Source organism: Haplochromis burtoni, unplaced genomic scaffold (genome assembly GCF_018398535.1).
Source record: "Haplochromis burtoni strain Fernald_Lab_line unplaced genomic scaffold, NCSU_Asbu1 Contig_9, whole genome shotgun sequence".
Lineage (NCBI taxonomy): Eukaryota > Metazoa > Chordata > Actinopteri > Cichliformes > Cichlidae > Haplochromis > Haplochromis burtoni.
In genome coordinates this window covers 4,713,180-4,736,749 of record NW_024582370.1, presented here as the reverse complement: position 1 = coordinate 4,736,749, position 23,570 = coordinate 4,713,180, and the positions used below count along the sequence as shown (strand labels likewise).

General features: G+C 40.8%; 2 protein-coding genes across 2 annotated transcripts; both read right to left on the bottom strand.

Moving 5' to 3' along the window:
- Positions 1 to 1,692: 1,692 nt before the first annotated feature.
- Positions 1,693 to 19,758, bottom strand: ube4b (ubiquitination factor E4B, UFD2 homolog (S. cerevisiae)). Its single transcript, XM_005914958.3, has 27 exons — positions 19,423 to 19,758; positions 18,215 to 18,434; positions 15,462 to 15,597; positions 15,198 to 15,285; positions 14,735 to 14,879; positions 14,430 to 14,655; positions 11,406 to 11,547; positions 11,008 to 11,108; positions 10,693 to 10,807; positions 9,875 to 9,958; positions 9,654 to 9,710; positions 9,051 to 9,167; positions 8,556 to 8,654; positions 8,342 to 8,455; positions 7,947 to 8,145; positions 7,527 to 7,665; positions 7,344 to 7,443; positions 7,024 to 7,151; positions 6,745 to 6,843; positions 6,276 to 6,511; positions 6,006 to 6,132; positions 5,708 to 5,852; positions 5,343 to 5,477; positions 4,679 to 4,870; positions 4,126 to 4,300; positions 2,982 to 3,128; positions 1,693 to 2,829 (listed from the first exon to the last, which is right to left on the bottom strand). The coding sequence occupies exons 1-27, from the start codon at positions 19,447 to 19,449 to the stop codon at positions 2,765 to 2,767; spliced, it is 3,558 nt and encodes a 1,185-aa protein (XP_005915020.1). The 5' UTR covers positions 19,450 to 19,758; the 3' UTR covers positions 1,693 to 2,764.
- Positions 19,759 to 21,155: 1,397 nt separating this feature from the next.
- On the bottom strand, positions 21,156 to 22,582 carry rbp7a (retinol binding protein 7a, cellular). The gene is made up of 4 exons (XM_005914953.3): positions 22,414 to 22,582; positions 22,115 to 22,293; positions 21,873 to 21,974; positions 21,156 to 21,742 (listed from the first exon to the last, which is right to left on the bottom strand). The coding sequence occupies exons 1-4, from the start codon at positions 22,484 to 22,486 to the stop codon at positions 21,671 to 21,673; spliced, it is 426 nt and encodes a 141-aa protein (XP_005915015.1). The 5' UTR covers positions 22,487 to 22,582; the 3' UTR covers positions 21,156 to 21,670.
- Positions 22,583 to 23,570: the final 988 nt, after the last annotated feature.

Below are 23,570 nucleotides of genomic sequence, written 5' to 3'. Positions count from 1 at the left end.
TCTAACGGAAACAGCTATCCAACTATAATCAACTAAACCTATAAACAAATTATTCTATATACTGTAACAATTAAGTGCATATATATGTTTAATTCTTTTGTGTTATCGCAACCATGGCCACGTAGAGGTCCACTGACCACCGGACATGTATTAGTTGACACAGACAACTGCTCCCTATCCATCGTTGAAACTAAACTGTAATAACAACCCAGTGCACAACAGTCCCCCAAAATATAAATATATTATTTTAAAAAATATATACTTACGCTTGGAGACTCTTGCAAAAGACAAAACCAAAACCACCGGACAGTGGCGAGAACTAACGCTAGCTAGCAGGCGTCAAAATGTGTTGTTTCTATCAGAATCTGTGCGCAAGGAAACTGCTATAAAGTCCATTTCCGTGAAAAAGACCCATTATAGCGGTATCCTCCGGTGGAAGGATTTGTATTTGGAAACGGCCACTTCGTTGACTACTTTAGTCTTCCTTACAGATGAACGGCGGACGCCTATCTGCACACTAGCGAGAAGAAGAATTGGTAGATTGTCTCGATTTACCGAAGAGATTACGTCAACTCCCTATCAGCGCGCTCACGGACAGGCTGGCGGGCCAATGAGCAAACAGAGAGCGGCGACTAATGCGGCGAAGAGCCTATGGCGTGACTCGGGGTCGCGAAGGGGGAGGGAATAGGTGGGGTGTCGCTCCCTTTTTTTCGCCCGTGACGCCACAACACTGCAGGATTTCTCATTACTGCTACCCGCAGCACCGTGGGTTACCGCAAAGATCGCCGCCTAGCGATGTAACTTTTCCGTGCATCACGAATTTATAAACCAAATTATTTATATTTTTGCTAATATAATTTTATAATTATAATATTGCCTTAAAGCAGGCACAAGAGATGTCAATGACCATAAAACAAAATAAAATGAGCAAATACATTTCCTGCAGTTCAATTAAATTTTACTCATTTAGCACCAAATGACTATGGCAGTTGCCTCAAGGCGCTTTTTTATTGTAAAGACCATACAATAATACAGAATGAACCTCAACAATCAGACAACCCCCTTCGAGCAAGCACATGGAGACAAGGGGAAGGAAAAACTTCCTTTTAACAGGAGGGAACCTCTGGCAGAACCATTAAGAGGCAGGTTTGATTGAAAGCAATTTACTTTCCTGTGATATTTTTGCACTTGCGGTTTCTTTTTGGAATGAACTTGGAGTTAAAAGTTTAACAGGTGTCCTTGCCAGTAAATACTGGACTGTTGCCAAGTTTAATTGAGAACAATGACTAACCTATTCACATTCCAAAAAAAGATTGCAACTTTTATGTTCCCTAGAACTGGAAGTTACCTTTGCTGACACAAAATGAAAACAGGTTTGCATTATATTTGCCACATCCAGCTTTTTTTTTTTTTTGCTATTTATATAGTTGTTTTGTCTCTCTGTTCCAATGTGTCTTTTGTCCTGCCTCCTCCTGGTCTTCACCTTATAATATAAAAGCTTCTTGAGGCAACAGTTTTAATTTGGCACTGTATAAATAAAATGCAACTGATCTGTTATTTTGTATCTTGTCATGGGCGTCTTTGTTTTCTTTACTTACACTAAACTTAAATAAAAATTAAAAAAAAGATACTAAACAAAGCCACTAAGACATCAGTCTGAAGGGGGAAAAAAAATGGTGACCAGTTGTGAAATAATGTGCATCATCATTTATTCGAGTTCAAAATCCTAGCTTCCAAAACAGGTATGTGGTTAAAGGAAATAATTTCCTGTACAGTTAAGGTCAGCAAGGTCAAGTTAGGTACAGTGCTATTTGAAAGAGACCATTTTAAGGTGAGATGACTTAATGGTGTGCTCCTAGGATGGTGCTTCAGGTGATCATGCTACATTCTCACGGTCCTTCCACTAGACCTAAAATGGGGATTACATGTCCACGTGGCGCTCAGGAGGTTCTTGACTTAAGGCCGTGCACACACACACACACACACACACACACACACACACACACACACACACACACACACACACGTAAATTCAATCTATCAAAGTCAGCGGGGAAAACGTGACCGAGAAGGAAAATTTGGGCACACTTTATCATTGTGAGCCACAGCTCATCTTCCTACTTTACTCAAAACAAAAGCTGACACTGAGGATTAGTTTAGGGTATTCCCAATCCTGAACCTCTTCTACAAGCACAAACTGTGCATAAGTTATCTCTGGGACACCATTAAACATTACGTGGACTCTAACTCATTACCGTCACAAGTCTTGATAAAGAAAACTTGAGGCTAACAGTTTTATCAGAACCCAACTAGACTCCGTAATACCAAACAAAATGAGAACCATAAAGGAAGGTGATCAATGAAGAGACTGTATGCACCTCGCAGGTAAACCTGTTGGTAATGGTTTCTGCAGCGTTATAATGCACTATTGTTAAATTAATGTATATACTTTGATATATATATTTTTTATATATATATGTATATATATATATACACAAACTCATGAGAAAAACTTAAAAGTCTTAGCTTTATTATGTTTTGTTTTAGAACCATGATAATGGTTTGAGACAAAAAGGGTAAATGCAAAAAAAAAAAGAAAAAAAAAAAGAAATAAAAGAAAAAAAATTATCAAATCAAGTCTCCTTTTTTTCCTCTCCATTCAAAATGTTTGTTTTTTTGTTCTCATTGGTAGTAGTGATGCTGAATTCAGGTGATTTGGACCGATCCCTTAATGATGATTAGCCAGACATCAGTGGCGTAGTCCTTAGACACCCCGTCCACCCTGTTTCTCCCTCATCCAGGTGTGGATCCTCTCCTTCAGTTCAGGCACTGTGGAATTAACATTGTGACATTTAGTCATCCTGAAATTATTAGCCTCGCCTCCAGCTATAAGTGCATTATCTTGCGTACCTTAAACAGCAACACTTATTTACATTATCTGTTTAAAATAAATAAAGTAAAAGGATAAATGGTGGGGTTACCTGACTCCAGCATGTTCTCTGTGAGTGGCTGCCTGTTGAAGGGATCAGTGGGGGAGTTGAGCAGGTGGCGTAAGATGATGGATCTGTCCATGATGTTCCCCGAAGGCAGCATCACAGGGTCGGTCATCAGCGTGTCCATCAGAGGGTCTGTTGTAACACAGCCACAAACAGATTTTACAGAAAATTACAAGCGAGATGCTACACTAAAAATCTGATTCATCACCAGCAGCACTGGCGCCCTGATTGGACAAGGAGAGGGACCAGTATTACAACATTAAAAGCAAAAATATTAAAATTAAACTTATTTGGTTAAGCGTAAAAACAATAAATAAATAAATGTAATCAGCAAGTGACATACATGTGTGCCCATGTTGGTTTGTGTAGGAGCCTGTCACATGTCCAAAAAATGTTTTATATGACCACAATATTGATGCACCTATCAAAACACTAGTAAACAAAATTTCCCATGAAGTCCGATACAGAGCGTTTGGTGGCGTGGGGCTCTGTGTTGAAATGTCACAAGGTTGTTACAGTAGGACTCCGGTGCTACAAAAATAAAACCTGTCATGGGAGATTTCATCTACACAGACAGCTGATACTCAAGTCTCCTGTATGGCACACTCCCATCAACTGTGGTGGGCTAGCTGGCATATCTGACAATCAAAGGAGGCACGCAGACCACATACTCTTTCTAGATTATATTAAGTCTGTGGTTACTCGATAGCCTTGCACTAAGCTGTCTAGATGACCAGTGTGAGCTTCAAAATCCACCACACATGTCTGGAATTCAATAGCAGAAGAGGCCGTTAAAGATCCCGTCTGTCATTGACTGACCCGAGGTCACAGGTCAGTCTTTTACACAATGACAATATTATTTAAAAACTGCATTTGAAGACCTAGAAAGATATTTAATATGATGCTTTCAGAAGCAGCGCAATGTGACCCATTATTTTTATATGGATGTTATTTGAGGATCTCAATACATTACTCTGAAGTGATCTAGATAGATTAATTTAACGATACAGCACATGTCAGAGTGAGATGTTATTAAACCAGCTGTGGGAAAGATGATTCGCTTTACCATTGCTGCATAACCAGATTCAAAAGTTCTAGTTGTGCTGTTTAAACACAGTCTTTCACACACCTTTGAACTCATCCGGTGCATCGCTGTAGTCCATTTCAGACTGGGAGTTCTTGGCGACTATTTCCTCCACCTTCTCCGATAGCAGCTTGAATTTCTCAATAGCAATTGAGGACTTAATGCCAGCCTTCCTCATCTTTGAGATCACCTCCTCAAAGAGTTCACGGCTGTATGACCTCTGCAAAGAGCAACAAGTCCCTGAGGTCAGTCTTCAGTACCTTACTGTCATCACATCACAGATTTGAAATTTAAGTCATGTCTTCAAACTTACACAGATTTTGATAATGCACACAACAAGCAACTGCTGCATTTCATACATATATGTTCTGATGTAAATCTCTGACAACAATAATGTGTAATAATGTGGCTTCATCATTCAGAATGTTCTCTTTGTTCTCTCAACAAATCAGGAATTATATATATATATACACACACTATATTCTCCACGTGAAGTAGAGAATTCATGCTAACTGGCAATAAAGTCACGACAGATGATTCAGGATAACTAAATGTAGACCGGACATCAAATTTCCCCCCCTCTCCCGTCAGTGCCAACCTGGTCATCTGCTATAGCTTTAGCAAAGCGAGCACAGTCTAGCTGCAGGTAGATGTCTGTCAGCTGGTCTAGGAGTTTCTTGGGCTCAAAGCCATACTTCTCTGGGTTTTCCACCTTCAGGTCCCGACATTTGGGCCCGCACAGCTGCTGGAGGTTAAAGTTCAGCATGGCAGCTAAACGAGGCCCCAGCTCCTGTGTGAAGAAGGAGCCACTGTTTAGAAAAGCACATCTATAGATTCTCCAATAGTTTCATTGCCCAAGACGGACTGTTGAACTCTCCATAACCCCCACACCCCTCTTATACATAAACAAGGTACATTCTGAAACTGTCCCTGGACTGTTTCACATTACTGTATATTCATGGCAGTGCATTATGTCTGGAATAATGATATACATTGTTTTTTGCTGTTTTATTGCTGTGGAAAAGGGAAGATGGATGGATGCATGGATGGGTGGATGGATGCATACATTAGTCCAATGTCGAGTCAATGGACCGACATTTTGTTCTAACGTGCACTAACTGGTGTATGTTTGAATGACAACGTACCTATTCTATGCTATGCCTGGAGGAAAATGGCAAATAATGCTTCCTTTATATTACTTGTATAACTGAGAATAAATCTCTAGAATACATCACGTGTTCATTGGTAACAGTGACACTCACAGGCCTTAGGAAAGGCTTCTGGACCTGCTTGGTGAGGATGTGGAACATTTCAACTGTTTCGGTAGCCAGGGCCAGATAGGAGCGGGACACCCGCTCATCCTGAGTCAGCTGGGACTGACGACTCTGCTGCTGCTCCTGAAAATTTGTACAACCCCCCCAAAAAACAACAACAACAAAAAAAAGACAAAATAATAAATAAGTTACCCTACACAATGGCAGTAACCTTCTGCCTGTCTTCACAGCTCAGCACAACTGTGAATGAAGCGATAATCTGATAAAACATGACCTCTGACATTTTTGTCTTTGCTAGACTCTGTTAAAAACTGATAAACAAATATAGGGTCCTAAAAAAACTGAGCACTGACCCTTGGCAGCTGCTCCCACTGCTCTTTATTCTTCATCTCCTCTTGAACTTCATGAATGCGCTTCAGGGATTCAAGGCTCTCATCTAACAAGAAGGTGGTGTCATTAATCAGCATGTTGATGTAGCGCACAAACTGCTTGCCAGAGCTGGTGTGAAAGAAGGACAAAAGGAGACAGAAGAGGATGTGAGGCTGGAAAAGTCATACAGCCACACACTCTAAACCACAATTTCTTTAAAATAAGGAGAAAAAAAATTAAATTAAACATTGCAACTGCTGTTTTTGTCAATAGCAAACTCACTTGAACTCCTCCATGAAGGTTCCATGGTGGGCAATGTTTTGCCAGAGGCTCTTGAAGATCGTGCTGATATGGTACCGTATAGTGAACTTATCGTAAAACTCACTGGTAGCACCGGTATGCTCAACATCTGACCAGAGGAGGGAAAGATTTTAGTGAACTTTTTGCTTGAAAAGATCACAACTTGTAGTAAAGAATAAACACGTGCCAGTTGGATTTTTATTCTACCGAGCACAACATCAGCAGAGAGCTGCAGCACAACATAAAGCTCACCAGTGTAAAACTTCATGAGAGCAGGGACCAGGTGTTTGACGGACAACGGGTGGTTCTCCATCATTTCAGAGAATCGCTGAGTACGAGGCTGAACAGCGGGGTTGGTGACGAACAGCACCTCCACCAACTTGGCGATAAGGTAGGGGTTCCTGATGTAGTTCTGACTGCAGATGAACACCACCAAGAAGGTGACAATGTCCTGGACACATGGCTCATATAAAACCTGGGGTGAGTACCTGGGAGAAAAGAGGAGATAGCAGTTCACAAATCCCTTATTTGGATTTAATTTTTCCTCACAAAGTTCACTGGGAATTATGGATTTATACATGTATATACACATTTATAGACCTGTTAAGCATTTAATATCTGTATTTTCCCCCTCATCGTTCCTTCCTGTTAACATTTTATTACTGCCCTGCACAGGACAGTCATTAAAACGTGATAGATGAGCAGAGAGCAGAGGACTTACTGCACAACAAAAAGCAGAAACTCTGCCACATCTTCAATGTAAAACTCGGGCAGAGCGGCAAAGCTTTTGGGAATCTCGGGGTTCAGAGGCAGGTTAATGCTGCGCAAGGGAGGGAAAAACAAACATATTACTTCTTGATTTAATAATAAACTGAAGTGAAGCAAAAAAATTAAAATTCTTGGGAAAAAAACAGACAAACTGTGTGATGCCACAGCTGTTCCTCTGACATCGATATCAAAACAAATGGCAACATGGTGCGTCAGAGGAGAGGTGACTAACTTGGGGTAGGTGGGGTCCACCATGCGAAGAATGAGCTGGATGACTGTGCTGTAAAACTGCAGACATCTGCGGAGCAGGTTCTCATCCAGAAGGCCCACATCAGCACAAGCTTTGGCTCGCACCAGTTTCTGTCACACACAGTAACAATCACTCGTCTGTAAACATGCTCCGTGCCAAAATCAGCCACGCGTGTCTTCCAAATATACCCAACCAAGAAATGCTGAGAGCATTTTCACATCTCTACATTTAAATTGGTCCTTGATGTTTGATCATTAAATTAATTAAGACAGTGGCTCCATCTACAAGTACGTAACACTGACCTTAAGCTGAGTTTTGCAGCGTTTGAGCATCTCTCTGTGTCGACTCGCCAGGGGAGAATCTTTCCACTGGCTCTCACTGTTTTTGAGCTCCTCTACAGTCCTAAAAGATAAAAATAGCAGTATTAATACACACGCATACACTTAACGCGATATGATTGTCTGTGTAGATGTGCGAGCGTGTACCTGTTGAGTTCGCGGATGGCTCGTAATCTCCGGATGTAGCGCCGGCAGCCAGGCAGGATGGATAAGTGGTGGGTGTGAAGCGTCAAAAAGAAACACTCGGTAGGAAATTTGGGTTCCGTGAACTTGGCGGGGTCTTTATCTGTAGATATTCACAGATGAAATTTATGGTTATAAGGACACAAATATCAGCTTTAGTCTCTACAAGTGACTCTTTTAACCAATTAGATTAGTTAAAAATACCCCAAAACAAAACCGCGGCTCTGATATGCTTAGGATTAGTTCATGAGAACTGCAGAATTACGAGTTCACATGCAAGTGATATTTATCTTTAACGACCGCCCTCTTTAAAACCTATGTGGTCCACTTAGATTTACTGAAATGATCATATGTATGTGAGCATTTCTGGTTATGCCAGCTTACGTAGTTCAGACAGCCAGGCCTTGAGCTCGTCCATGGTGGCTTTGAGACGCGTTTCCTCAAGACTGACGACAAGGCGACACCGTGGATGGAAAATATAGTAGGGATCCACTGTCTCTAACTTGATCTTCATGCTCAGCTGTTGCAGCACCCATAAGAAGTTGAGCATGAAACCGTCTGTCGAAACCAGCTTGTCATCAGTCTGGAAGAGAGGAGAATGTGGGGTTTGTTTGTTTTTTTATTAAAATCTTTATAAACACACAGTAAACGCCTGCCCCCGAAGATTAAATAATATCAAGAATGACTTCTAAAATTAATATACTTTTAATCAGGTTTGTTCCTTATGGTCTGAATCTAGTAATATGAAAAACATCAATTTGTAAAACATACAACTTTACCTGCATCTGGGCTTTCTTCACATTGTAGTTGACTAGAGCTGCCATGTAATTAAGAGCCAACTCCCGCGTTTCACTGTTTAGCAGGATGTTGTGGAGAACTTTGAACATGTCACCCTGATTTTAAAAAAATAAATCAATAAACAACATCATTCCACACTGCTGGAAAAAACAACTATTAAAAATAAAAAATAAAAACATGAAATAGAGACTTTACCCTTGCAGACTCCAGGTAGTGCTGCAGTGACTGGCTGACGACTCGTGTGTTCTCCATGGTGATGGCCGGGCCGGAGAAGTATTTGTCTCCAACTTTTGTCTAAAAAAAACAGAAAGAAAGAAAGAAAAAAAAAGGCAAAAAAACAAAGCCTTTTGTCATCGAAATGGTTGGCACTTTTCAGTTTTGTTCTGTTTTTTTTTAATATGAGGTTTGCGTTACTTCCCATAGTTTATCCTTTACTTAATTAGATAATAATAATAATAATATGGTGTAATAAGAAGGGTCACAGGGGAAGTCCTCATCAGTAGGAGAAGTAGAGAAACTTCTGATAAGACAGTTAGAAGTCCACAATTTATGCCCTCCTTCACCTTTTCCTAAGCCATTCACTCGGACCGATTGGAGTTGGGCTGATTCTGGCCCCCGGGCCTTACGTTTGACACTCCTGATTTATTTGAGATTCAGACAAAGTACAACTCATCGTAGAGAACAACTCACATCATCCTCAGCGAACACAGAGAGGCCGAAAAAGGCTCCCAGGTAGGACAGTCTCTGAATCTCTCTGCCACATCCAGGGCTCAGAGGTTTGGGACACCACAAAGGCAGTGATGTTACCTGCGCACATTACACAGTCATTGATTTAATACATGTTATTGTCAAGTGTGGTTATAACACTGATTTATACATTTATATATTATATACTAATCAACAGTAACTGTAACTCATAACTCATTTTCCCTAAGTGAAGCTAAATGGCTAATTATGCATCAATTAATTTCACAGTATTTTAAAAACTTAAACACTAAGTAAAGAATATTATTGGACAGATAACAAACACTAAGAGAGCTAAGAGACCCCACCCCTCCACCCGGGAATTTCCTCTTGCCCTTTTTCCATGTAACAGGAAAATTCTCACAACAGGCAGAGTTCATACCTTCCTGGTATGAGGAAAGTACATTTACAACAGCTACATTTATTAATAAGCTCAGGGTAACCAAACTGCTTTCACAATAGATGTCCATAATAATTGGAGCCATAAGGACCCAGTGAACAACACTCAGGTGTTACGATGTAGCTTTACCTTTCCATTTGTATACTTACCAAATTGCACACCGGGTGAGTCTTTCCGAACTTAATTTCACAAAGCTCAGCTAATGCCTGTAAAATCGAAAACAGACATCAGGTCAGAAAAGGATTACAACCCAACACGTGAACTGTGCTAAAAATGAGTTGTGTGGATGCGTGCTTCATCCCATGCTGTATGATATATTCCCTACAGAAATACGGCAGCTGCAGGAAAGACCAGGATAATGTCTCCTTACCATGAGGGGAAATTTAAAGTTGTCACTGTCAAAGGAACATTCTTTGACTGCAAGAGCCAGGCCGTGGAGGATGGGGATGAAAATCTAAATAAAAACAACAACAACACATTAAACAGCATGCTTCAGTGCTTCAGTGCATTTTGACCTTGGAGAAACGTTCACACGGTCTGTATTTACACATCACCGTGAGGGTGTTTAACTAGCTGCCCTAAACATGGGATCACTCTGTTTTTACATTTTTATATTCATGCATCTGGACAAGCAGATGACAAAATATGGGGGAATAAAGGCGTCAAGGCGTCACCTTCTAGCTGTTTAAATTTAGGTGCTCCATCTACAGGAGAAATAGGTTGGGGGGAAAAAAGGGCAAGGATGTTTTTGTAACGAATTATCATTTCTGGCTTTGCAGAATCAACCCAGAGAAACACAGCGTGAAAGATTCAACCCAGTACAGTCTGTTTAGTCATGCTGGGCTGGTAAAGCTTCATCGTGCAGACTTTCCAGTTCTATCTGTGCTGAACCTGACAATTAAAAATGGATATTTGGGGTTTGCTTAGTTGAATCACCCAGTACAAACTGTATATGGCTGTATGAGATCATCTCCAGCTGTTATGAAAAAATATAGTTCCACCTTTTTAAACTGATTCATCCCCATTAATTACAGTTAACTAGATTATTTATGGGTGTGTGTAAAGAGCCGGTCTGTACCAAACAGTATGAGCCATAGTGCACAGGAAGCAAAGAATTCTTTTGGAAAAAACCCACAGCTTTGAGTAAGCATAAACAGATCCAAAAGAATGGATGGATGTGCTCGTCACCTGTCTGAATACTTCATCCTCCTGGTGAGTAATGCGCACCAGCTCCTGAATAAAGCCATATGGAAGGTTCCGACACAGCATGTAAGGTACCAGCAGAGACTGTTGGAGAGGGCTCCTAAAAGTAGTAAACACACGGCAAATAAATAAATAAATAAATCACACATTTGGAGACAAGGTGAATGACTAGTTGCTATGGATACAGAGAGGGAAAAGGAATGGAAGATGCACAAATATGGTGAGAGCATTAAAAACAAAAAAAACAAAAAAAAGAAGTAAAAACCCAGAGATCGTATGAGTTAATGGATGGCTTCTTACCGAGGCTGGGTCAGAGCGCCTTGAAGGACCAGGGCAACATGGGAAATACACTGAGAGCGAATGTTACTGAGAAGCTGGCTGACATTTGGTTGGCTACACATCTGAGAAAGAAACACAGAGAGAAGAGTGAGAACGACTGCAGTGTGATTAAAAAAAAAAAAAGTGTTATGTGACGAGCTATGCCTAATGCCTGCAGCTAGTCTACAAAGCACAACCTGTTCTTCTATACTCAGCGCATTTTAAAACAATTGAAACATGAAGAACATATTAAAGACCTTTATATATCAGCTCTTATTAGGATTTTGATCTCAAATCTTAAATATTTTAGGAAAGAAAAATAAATCATCTGCTATAAATCCTGGTCGGGATATTTATTGGTCTCACAGATTGTCATCTACCTTGGGAGCTTTCCTCTCCTCCATGCCAACGCTGTCAAAACGCTCAATGAGGTAGTTCAGCATCTCTGTCTCTTTGCATGTTTCAATGGTGAAGCGGTCGCTGGCTGATTCGCAGGACATCCCCCCTCCACATGCCCCAAGACTACAAAAAAAATTAGACACAGACAGAGAGGCTCATCAAATAACAGGAAATGTCACAGTGTGGACAGACGTAGCATTAGAATCAAACTTTCCTGAAAAGTCCCGAAAGACGACAAACTAAAGCACTTTAAAGGTAGCATTGCAAAATTCAACCACCGGGTGATCAGAGCAGATGGTAAAATAAGATTAGTGTTAAACTGTATTGTCATGTCAACTCAGTAAGAGCACACAAATTACATGTAAGAAAAAGGGAATCTGCTTATGTTTTGTATGCCTGAAAACAAACAAAAAAAAAACGAAACAAAAGAAAGACAAACGGCCGATATAATTTTGTTTCTAAATCACCAAATACCAGTATGAGTCTTAAAAAGTCCTATATGGGTCGAGCTCTACAGATTTTTTTTTCTTTCTTCAATAAGATAAGAAGCAAACTGAACTCAAATGTGAATTAGATGAACCGTTTCTGCTACTGTGAGGAACAGTTTCTCAGCTCCTTGCAAGAGAATGTTAATGTCGGTACCCAATTAAATTACTTTATTTCATCAACACTTTTTAAGGTTTGTACTTATGGTCCTCAAATAAAACAAACAAACAAACACACATACGGTTTGATTTTTAGGCAACTTTGCTACTGAAGATATGGATCCTATAAGCTACAATGAACACAAATGAGGCTACAATGAAGACAGACTCAAAGTGTGAGCGAAAACATTTGAACAAGAAGAATCAAAATGATTTTCTATGGGTTTCTCAGCTGTATATACGGCACAATAAGCCTTGCTGTCAATCAATTTCCATATTAGTCTAAAATAATGTCAAGATGATTTAGACAACAGAAACAAATTAAAGCTGCAAAGGTCAAACCTGTTCCAAATTTCTGTGAGCCACAGCATAAAAAAGATATCAACAAAGTAGATTTCATTTACTAATGTGAGCAATATATTCTGTATTTCTGCGCACATACATATATACACATATACTGGCTAAATGATGGTTTTAAATAGTAAGCAACAATATTTTCTTAGAGATATAATACTCCATTTATGAATCAAAGGCAGGGCAGTGCCAGAGAGCTTGAAGTTCTGCAGTCAGGGATTCATGGTGTTACTTCCAATGTTTGCAATCAAAAACGCATATACATAAATATCTAATGTTGTCTGATCGGGTTACATAATGATGAAACAGTGGCTCACATGTCTTTGAGCTAAGGGTGATTTCTCCTTCTTAAAAAGGAAGATGTGAACGTAAAAATGGATTCTTATACAGACAGAAACGCAGAGTCATTAATGAGTCATTCATAGCACTGAAGATTTTCTACATCTTGAAGCCGTTTGCAGAAGAGTTAATGTGGTTATTACTTACCTCCATATTGCATGTACTAAAATTTATAGTTATGGGAATTTATCTCTGAATGTCGATGACCAAAACACTCCTAAACATGGTTTAATCTTCTTTAATCTCGCCTGGCGTCTTTGTGCACGGTTAGTGGCAAGCCTACCGGACCCGCTGGAACATGCATCAGAGCCCATCCCTGAGCAAGCGTGCACACACACGCGCATTAACACACACCACGCAGTGGTGTACCTGGACCCAAATTGAACCTGTGAAATATCCTCCTCCTGCTCCTCCTGAGAATCTTCATCATCGCTGTCCTGAGATATGTCAGAGAGGGCAAAAAACAGGAACGAAAAGGGGCTGACAGGACGAGAGAAAAACAGGTGAAATGAGAGAAAGACTGGAAGAAAGGAGGATGATGCACAAGCGTGAGGAGGCAGAAAGCCAACGGGGGGGAGGAAAAAGCATCAAGACAAATGTGGAACAGTAACAAACAAAAAAAGGAAATGAGAAAGGGAGCACAGGGAAGATGCATGCTTTCATGGAGACTACTTTCTCTCTTTTTAAACCAGTTTTCTATCGCTTTAGCACACTCATGCTAGCTCTGTGTCATGATGACCTTATACAAAGAGCTACAGCTGTTAATATTAAATGTATGTATTAATTTTTTTAATTGCCTAAATTTAAATAGTTACTTTGTGGTAGAGGTAGCATTTTTTAAATCTCATTTTCTCACAAGATTTTAACCACAGAAATGTTAAAGTGCTAGTAACGTCTAAATGCAGGAAAGTTAATGTAGGAGCAGATATAACCAGTGATGAACAGAAACATCACCAAAGGTTCAGGCTTTAGCATGTTGGCTTGCGTTTGCACTCCACTCTGACATGCAGGTGACAGTTTAGATACCTAGATGGAGGCATCCTGGCAGCAAAGGCAGCCTGTCGAGTGTTCAGTCTGGGAGAAGGAGGCACCATAGGAGAGGTTGCAGAGGAGGGTTGGTTGTGACCCATAGGTGAGCTCAAGGATAAAGACTGGGGGGAAGGTGGTGGCACAGAAACTGGAGTGTTGGGGGGAACGGAGGGTCCTGCAGGGCTGGGAGAGGGTCCAGGGAAACTAAACCCTCTGTGACTCGGGCTTGTTGGGGAAGGAGCCACCCAGGGAGTGGTGACCGAGTAAGGGCGATACCTTTGGGAAATGGGCACGGGGGCAGATGGAGCACTGAGGGAGTGCCGTGGAGGAGTGGAAGCAGGTGGGCTGGGGGGAACAACGAACTGTGGGGTAGACGGTGTAGTAGGGGTGAGGAGAGAGGGGGAGGTCCTCTTGGCTGCATCCAAAGCCACTGGGTGAGGACTACCACAGCCATACAGACTGTGGATAACATTGTTAAGACAAGAATGATCTTAAAGCCTTAAAAACAGAAATGATTAAAGCATGATGAAAAAGACTGGGAAGAACATGGCAGCATGATAATAAAGTAAATAGAAAAAACAGCCCAATCAACAGCCTTGATATGTCTCCGCGAGCTTAATAATGACTCGTGGCACTTGCCTGGACAGAGAGCTGGCTCCAAAGGATCCAGCGCTAGGGCCCATTGGGCTTCCACCTTGGCTGGAGGGCTGCACCAGTGTCAGACGATGGTCGGGGGATTTGGCTGCTGCAATTGGCTGTGAGGTGGCTGTCAAGCTGGCGAAGGGGTTGTGGACACGTGACTGGGTGGACATCATTAAGACTTCCATCAGGATCTGGCTGATGAGGTCTTTGAAGTCAGAGTATACTGCCGGAGAAAACATAACAACAGTCGGACGAGCCTCCCACGTGTGCAGCTTTTTATGGTCAAAGTTTAGTGGCGTTACCTTCTTTAGGGTTCTGGTGAAACTCTGCAGCCAGTGAAGGGAGAAAGATGACATCTCTATCCTGCTCCTTCCACGATACGCGGAGAATCTTGCAAATGAGCTGCAGGGCCTGTTCTTCAGAGACATCTGAGTTTGCAGAAGTTTCCTAAGATGCAGAAAAAAAATAGTGAAGCCTTGATTTTAAAAAAAACAAACACGCATAATGAACAAGCATTACTGAGTCTCAGGATACTCGTTATCTCATGATCTCTCTGGTTGAGCAAGAAACAACAGAGGTACGTGTGAATGAGTTGATATAAACAAAAATGAAACCAAGAATAGCGTTTGTGGAAAGTCACCCATCTGCAAACAACCAGACACTCCTTTAATGTTTATTCGGTTAGAACTTTCTTGATATCCTGATAGATATGGTCAAAGTCCAGGAGGCAACATCTTTTGATTAATGTTCACTCTAACTGCTTACCTTCTCAGTCAAGTTTCTCTTCTCCCTGCGGTCACTGTCCTCCACCTCCATGTTCTCTATCCCTGAGTCCACATCCACCTGGGACATGCTGGAATAAAAGAGAAACCACAGTTCTTAATAAGCCATTATCTCCAAGCAAACTATGCTATTACTCCAAGCTCAATCGTACACAGTGTCAATATTTATCTAATTCCACAGATAAGGAGTATTTGAGAATGAACACAGAAGCTGGGTAGGGCAATCGGACACAGGAGACGCTCTCACCTCTTTTCACAGGAGGCAGGGTCGATATCCATGCTCTGCGATCGGGACAAACTCTGGGACTGAGTCTCAAGGCTGTTGGAGGGGGAGCTGGAGAGTGAGCTCACACCCTCGCTGCTCTGACTACCATAAGCGACCCCTGGAAGAACAAAACACCACAAGTGAATCTCTCTGAACAACAATGACAAAAATGAATCAAATCTGACACATTTCTGGAGGGTTTCTTGTGCCTCTGTCTTCAGATAAAATGGAAATAGTAAGATTTTAATTTGCTTTTGTTTTTAATTTTTTTTTCTTGTGTTTTTCAACACAGCTGTAGCGGTCTGTGTGCACAGAGCAGTAAGAAAAACGTTTAATTTGAGTTAATTATTGCAATGCTGAGTGCATACGTGAGGACTTTAAACTGCATACAATATAACATTGCTGTTATTCTTCCACAGCCTAACAAAGTCACTTTAGTCTGTCAGCAGATCAAAGTGAAATTAACTGTATTGATTGAAAGTTGCACAGTTTGTGCACTTACATACTGTAAATAAGAGAAACACAAAAATCCCCCAAGCCTTTAAATCGAAACTGAATGTAACCTGCTCCCTACCATGTTATGTGGTGAGCAGAGGTTTGAAAGCTACTTTTGTGACGCAGAAAGCTCTGACTTTAAGTTCGACATAACTCACCAACCCCTCAGATGAACTAAAGTTTTGGAGAAATGAGAAATATTGACTGTATTGATTCATACTGTACACTTTAAATCCAGCGTTGAATTTTAGTCTATCATGTCTTTTCCTTTTTTATAGATTTTTCTAATCTTTTTATTGCTTTCAAGGTATAATCAGTCCCAACATACAGCGATTAGGGTAACGACATAGTCAAAAAAGCACACTAAGAACTCTGAGGAAATTAAATCGAAACAAAAAACATGATGGATCCAGGTCATTGATGTCAAACAGTCACCTAAAACCAAACATCAGTCATGTTTACTCTTCACTTGCAACTGGCCTTTGTACAGAAAGAAAACAAGACACCTTTACCAGTGAACTGCACAGCACACAGGGCTGATTCCTCTTTGAAATGCCCTCGAGTTACCTTTCACATTAAATCTTATTTTCTGATGTATTCAATGAAAATATTTTGAAACAAAAAGAATAAACCAATCGAATGCCTTGCATGTGGACTGACAAACGCATCTGGATGTTGTGATCAAAGGGAAACTCCTAATTTTCTATGTCAGTAAATGTAGACCAAAATCTAGGACATACACGGTAAATCTATACATGGCTGGCATAATATCAGAGTGTGATGACATGAAAAGATCAAGAAATGTAAGAAGCGGAAATGAGGAAGAGGATGTGCAAAAAGGCCCTAAAGTTGTGGCAGTAGTCAGGGGGAAAAATGGATACATTTTCCAGAGAAAAAAAAAGAAATGAAGAAAATATTAATATACATATCTACAAGTTTTTAAAAAAGAAGGCTTTGACTTTGAAATGATTGTTCAACTATGCCTCAGGTTTAGTTTTTATACAAAATACTCCAAAAGTTGATTCTGTTCATCTGGACGTAGCGTTTTGTGGGAGAAACGTTTCGTCACTCATCCAAGTGACTTCTTCAGTCTCAGCTGATAATGACTGAAACCAGCCCACTGAAGGAACAATGGGCTGGGAGGTCAGTTCCTTAATCATAATTACGCAAATTCTCATGACCATTGATCAACAACCACCGACCAAAACCCACTGATCAATGGCCATGAGTCCCATTCACAGAGAGTTGGGGAATGGCTGCAATCACAGCATTGTATCAATGCAAATGTACTGTTTATAAGATTTGGGGAAACCTGCAGTCAGCTGTGACTGAAGAAGTCACTTGGATGAGTGACGAAACGTTTCTCCCACAAAACGCTACGTCCAGATGAACAGAATTAACTTTTGGGGTTTTACTTTCCTGGATGATTGAGAATGCATCAAGACGTTTGTACAAAATAGTTTTTATCGTCTTAATCTTTCCTGATATTGTAATCAAAGATGACATTTAATGCTGAAAATACGGCACTTTTTTACTACCATTCTCTAACACTTACCACTGGGAACCACACAAAGATATGACATGAATAAGCAACCATGTACAGTTTGAGAATTCGTGTCACAGCTGTTGCTTAAGGAAGAACCAACTGTTTAGTCAGTCTGGGTTAGCAAAGGCTCAGATTGGAATTTTTAAGTTGCTTACTGACTACTGCAGACAGGTAGCGAGAAATCTGATTAACAGAGGCTCTTACTCCGGATAGCGGGCTGGAATTAACAGCTCTCTCCTGGTTATACAACAATCATGCGATTGAATGATTACACTACCAATGTCAGATATAATTCACATTAATAAGTTAGTGAGAAGGTTTGGCTTGTAAACTGCCAGTATTTTTTTCTTCTTATTAATCACTTAGGAAATGCACCACTGGGCCTAAAAGGAAGACCTTTAAAGCAGCTGGCTATGCATAGCAACAAACAATGCCAGGAAACGGTTGCTGTATCCATACATGGATCTCTGCTGCATTTTCTAGAGCCTGTGCATGAGTGAAGCCTCCATTCTACCTTTGTACTAGAGGGCTCACCATTCGTGTCTAGCAGGGTACACTTTTTTGTCACAGTGTACCCTTATTTGGGGGATTTTTGATTTTTTTAACACTGCGAATCATTCAATGTTACAAACCCTTTTTCAATATTTTTTTTTTCCTTATAGGAAATTCCCAGAACCTTGTTTTAATTTCTTACCAGAGGTGCCCATAGGGGATGTGGCAGGGGTACCACTGTGGACATTGAGGCCCAGTGATTGAGAGGCAGCTGGTGGCACGGGTTGGGGCGCAGCACCTGAGGGTCCAGGGAGGGGTCCAGGTGGAGTCTCTCTCTGTGGGGATGTCAGGGGTGTGCTGAGAGGGGTGCTAGGCTGGGACGTTTGTCCTCCTGCCAATCGTGCCAGTCTCCTCCTGCGAATCTTGAATGAGCAGATTTACAGGGTCATTAAAAGAACTCTGTAGCTCTTCATAACTGCATAATGTTGAAATGTATTAATAGGTTATTAATAAACCTATATGTATGTATATAAATGCCTGGACACTGTAAGAATAACCAAATTATGCATGTATTGCCCAGAAAGGCAAAGATTTTCTTTGTTATACGTTTTAAAGTCAGATCTGAAGAAAAACATCGCGAATAAAGTCAGATGCGGACACCAATCTTCGCAGCTTGGCCGAGGAGCGACGTTAAAGCTAAATTATCTGCTGCACACTCTGCTGAATGCTAATCGAGCATCTGAAAATGATAACAGTAAGCTGCAGTATGCTGTATGCGATTTCACATAAACAGCTCAATGGCCATGCATCGGCCCACGGCTGATTGCACAATGGTGGCCCGGTCTCTGTGTGTGTTTTTTATGCTGAGTCGTCTCGCAGGCTAATTTCTGACTGTCAGCTAAACCGCCGCGAGGTGACATGCGAAAACATATCAGTAAAAAGAACGTCTTCCCTTCCTAATCTCCCTGTCAAAACACAACACCGAAAAATATCTGCCACTTACAAGCGGCTAACAATATCTTGAAATATGTTCGATGCTTTATATAAGAGCAGTGTTCTCCAGCTTGTAGCATTACGTTAGCTACTTTCATTTAGCAACCCAGCTGCTCCAGCTAAATAGAACACGGCCCAAATCCGCCTCTCGTTCTTTCACTTCTTATATTCCCAATATAAGAAGTGAATAATTAGCCTTTGAGTTAAACTGCGTGACACCCACTGCCGTGTTCTAGCTAACTGAGATATTTATCGAAAATGTATTTCTTTCATCAGCTAGTTTTTGTAGCATCTCAGCTAGCAGCAATACCCCTAAAAGGGGTAAAGGAAGAATTTGCAAAACGTACATTTCTAACGTCAGTAACGTAAAATAATTTCAATTCCCTGTGTAAGCGTTTATTCATATTGTCACCTTACCTCATCTGCGCTCAACTCCTCCATCATCCCAGCTAAGACAGCTAGCTATTTCACTTTCTAATGCTTTAATATGCCAGCCAGAGCCAGCTAGCTAGCTTGTATTAGATCTAAATATGCATAGTCTAACTCGTTCAACAAATATATGTGTCAGGATTTTGATTGTCTTCAAGATAAAAAACGACACCGATATTCGGAGGATGGCGAAATATAGTTCCCCCAAAAAGTCTGCTGTTTGCTGGTTTTCTACCAAGAATGAAACAAAAAGAAAAGTAGCTAGCTATTATACGTCAAAATACAACAGCGGCCATTTTGGTTCCACAAGTCACGTGACCAAAGGGACCAAAGGTGGGGGTGCGTAGCGTGTCGCACAGATAAATGGAGTATTTCATCTGTTGTGTAAGTATAAAAGTCTGTTTATGTCACTTTAATGTAACGCTCCTGCATTAGCGTGACCTCGGGTTATAACTGAGGTCACATTTACCACATAAAACGCATCAAACTGAGCGTGCGTGAACCATGGCCAGTCAGAGGGGTGCAAGGTCACTGCAAAGACTTATATTAGTGACGTAATTGCCAATCATCTGTCACCAGGTAAAGATGCCTGCACAGTATGTGCCTATACATTTTATTTTAATGCCTGTTTATTTTTAACGCAGTTACAGCCACATCACGTGTGTGACAGGGTGGGCAGTACACCAGATGAAAACCAAAATTGTACAATTTTTGGCAATAACTCGCCGTAATTAATATATATTTTAAAAAAAAAACCCACAGGCAGTCAGTATCCAAAGTACCCAAGTATCCTTGGGCAAGACACTTAAACCTTGAGTAGCCCCACTTGACTGATCAACTAACTAGAAAGTACCAGTTCATTTACTATTTATACTCTATGGTATGCTCATGAATATATATATAAGTGCAAAAATATCTGTCCTAGATTGAAAAAAAAGAGTCCAACTGGATTTCTTTAGGTTTGTGAAGGTGTTTCACTTCCCATCCAAGAAGCTTCTTCAATTTTTAAAACAAATGAAGAAGATTGAGAGTCCCAGGTGGGGGCTGTCCCCTTTGGAGGTGGTCCTGAGGGTCGTGGGTGGTGTGAAAACAGGTGTGGGTCATTACCATTACCTGGGGTTAAGGGTAAAGTCACTATGAGACCTTGCCCCACCCCATATGACCTATTTAGGTTACCTAAGGCAAAGTGTGAGTAGTGTATGAAGTGCCTGGGAGTGGATCATAGGTGGCTGACAGGTGGTGCTGCAGAGCCAAACCAGATGAGACATTTTCTCTGGGCACAGAAGTGGATCAATGAAGGGCAGCTGTGAGCGCAGAATTTCCTCAACACATTTCTATTTGTCTGGCAAATTATGCAATTATCAAGTAGGGTTGAGCTTTAAAAACTAGCTGCACACGCTGATGAATGACCTCTTTTAAATTACAAAGAGAGATGAGGGGTTCTTCCCAAAGTGTGACCTGCATGGGATAATCCGCTCAGTGTCCTTTAGTCATTCTGGTTACCACGATTGCTGCAGAAGCCCTAAACTACTGTTACCTGAAGCTTCTACCGCAGAGCTCAAGCAGCAAATCGTATGCATTAGTGTAACTTATAGTTGAAGTGTGTCAGCAGCATTCAGCCGACGGGGTACGGTGACTTTACCGGTCGATCCGATGGTGACGTGTGATTAATGGCACAACAAAAACCTGTCAGTTTACTAAGAACAAAATAAAAAAAAAGCTTCAACTTTTACATCAGATTTATTTTTCTTGCTCACATATTACATACAACAAAACTGTATTACAAACATCCTATGAATAACTTTCAGTTACACTGGTTATAAATGTTCTTGCATGAATGAGAAATTTACAGAAACATTGAACAAAATGCACGACGGAGAGCACAAGCAGCACCCGTGTCTCCTTTTTCTCATAGCTCTAAATATTTAACAAAAAATACATTTTTTCAGCCAGCTGAATGGTGCTATAAACATTATTGACGGTTTGGGATCGAGGCACGCACCGACAGGTTGCTGGACCAGACAGACCAGCATCTGACAAAAGTATTGCAGCGATACCATCTAGTGGTGTAAATGCATACCCTGAGAGTACAGACGTTTCCACCTGAACCGAGTATATAAGCAACGGGGAAGACACCAGTCGCAACTCTCGGGGTGGGTTTCACAGTCAGGGTTTTACGCTGATAAATCTACTAATCTTCTAATTCTGGACCACCTCAAGATCCTCCTCCAACTCTTCATTCTTCTTCTCTCGTCTTTGAAACGTTCTTATAAACCTGCTTGCAGACTTGTCCTTCACAGAACAGCTCCTAAGGAGAAAAGGTCAGAAAAGTTTTAATAATTACATTTTATTTAAATATAACAGATTAAAATGAGTTCAATAATACATAGTTTTTAAATTCTGTGTATTATGTAGAATGTCCAAATTCACAGTCTTACCAGATGAAGCTTGTCATCTTCAATCCAGTGAGTCCATCCCCTGTTCTTCTTCTCTCCAGTCTGTTCACATATTAGTTTGTTCCCCTCCCATCTCACGAGTGACTGCACAGGTAACAGAGAAGCAAAAGCGTGAATCACGACTTGTTTTTCAACATGCATAATATTCAAAGTGCATCAATTATCTATGAAACAAACCCTTCCAATTATGATATTTATGATACACTTTAGCCATTCCCATTCACCTTCAGGTGTCTGTTGTCTAGTCCCTTTGTAAACTCGTTAAATTCCTGGCCCACTTTGAAGGTGACCGTGTAGTTTCGGAAAGTGCTCGTGGTTTTGACGATGAACTGGTCCTCCTGCCGCTCAATTTTTTTCTTTAAGGTAAGTTTTGCAGCAATTTTTCGTAAGGAAGCGCTTATGCCTGGAAAAGTGGAAAAAGAGGTTGAATGATAAATAGCCCCGCTGCCGTGTTTTTCTACAGAAGTGCATTTTGAATGATGTGAATGCACATACTCTGGAGGGAAACAACACGCGGACTTACCCAGCGCAATCATGTAGTTGTCAAAGTTGACATTGCTGATCATCTCCCATTTGCCACTCAGGCTGGCAGGCATGCTGACGGACTTGACTTTTCCTTCTTTTGGGAAGCGTGTAAGTGCAAGGTGATCCTGAGCCGGTCAGGTGCAGACTGCTGAGAGGAGGCTGAGGCAAATGCTGTTTATATGAGATCAGGAGACTCAGAGGCAGGTGTGTCCTGTCACCTGAGGATGAGAGAGGTGAACTGATTTGTTCCAGAGTAAAGAAGAGGCCAGACGTGTCAGACTGGTGCAACAGTTCAGTTTAAACATGGCTGTGAAAATTTGCCCCAGGCATCACGCCTTTATGGCATTCAAATCCTAATGGTGCATGTTATCCAGAAGCAGTGTTTGGATTTGAATGATGGACCGAAAGGCTTTTATCCTTTTCTTTTAATAAAACAAAAAGTTACTCAGAATTAATCACTTGTACAATGATGGCAAAGCAGTCACTCTATTTCTGTTATATAACTGCAGTAAATACAGCCATGTGAAAAGAGATTTTACATGATTAAGTACACAAACTAAGTCCACCCTAATTGCTTCGATAGGAATTAAGAAGGTAAGCAGCAGCAAGGAGCAGCTGGAATCGTTGGAATCATCACCGGGACAAAGCCTCTTCTCTCTAAATAGAAAAAGGCAGCACAGCCATAGAAGAGTGGACCAAAGTTCCTCCACAACCATGTCACTTTCTGTTTGACTGAAAAATCAAACAGAAAGTTGTAACTTCCAAGTTACTGTTTCTAAAGGTGGTTCTACAAGCTAATATATATATAGGTAATAATAATAATAATAATAATAATAGGTAATAATCATGGAATAAGGGCTGCACAGTCCTGTTGAAATCTTGATTTTTCACGACTGTAAATGTTATATTGACCGATTTGCACACTATACTTTTTACTGCACAGTTAGAGAAATCTTAAATTGTGATTATATGTATTTATCTCGTAGTGTAGTAGCTGGTAGGCATACATTATCTGGCACTTTATCTTTTTTTGTAATGTTTTTGTACTATGTGTGAATTTGCTGTGGCACTGGACTCTCTCTGAGTTTCAACAATCTACATATTCCCAGTTAAAAGAAAAAAAAAATCATGCTCATCTCATTTAAGGTTTTATAT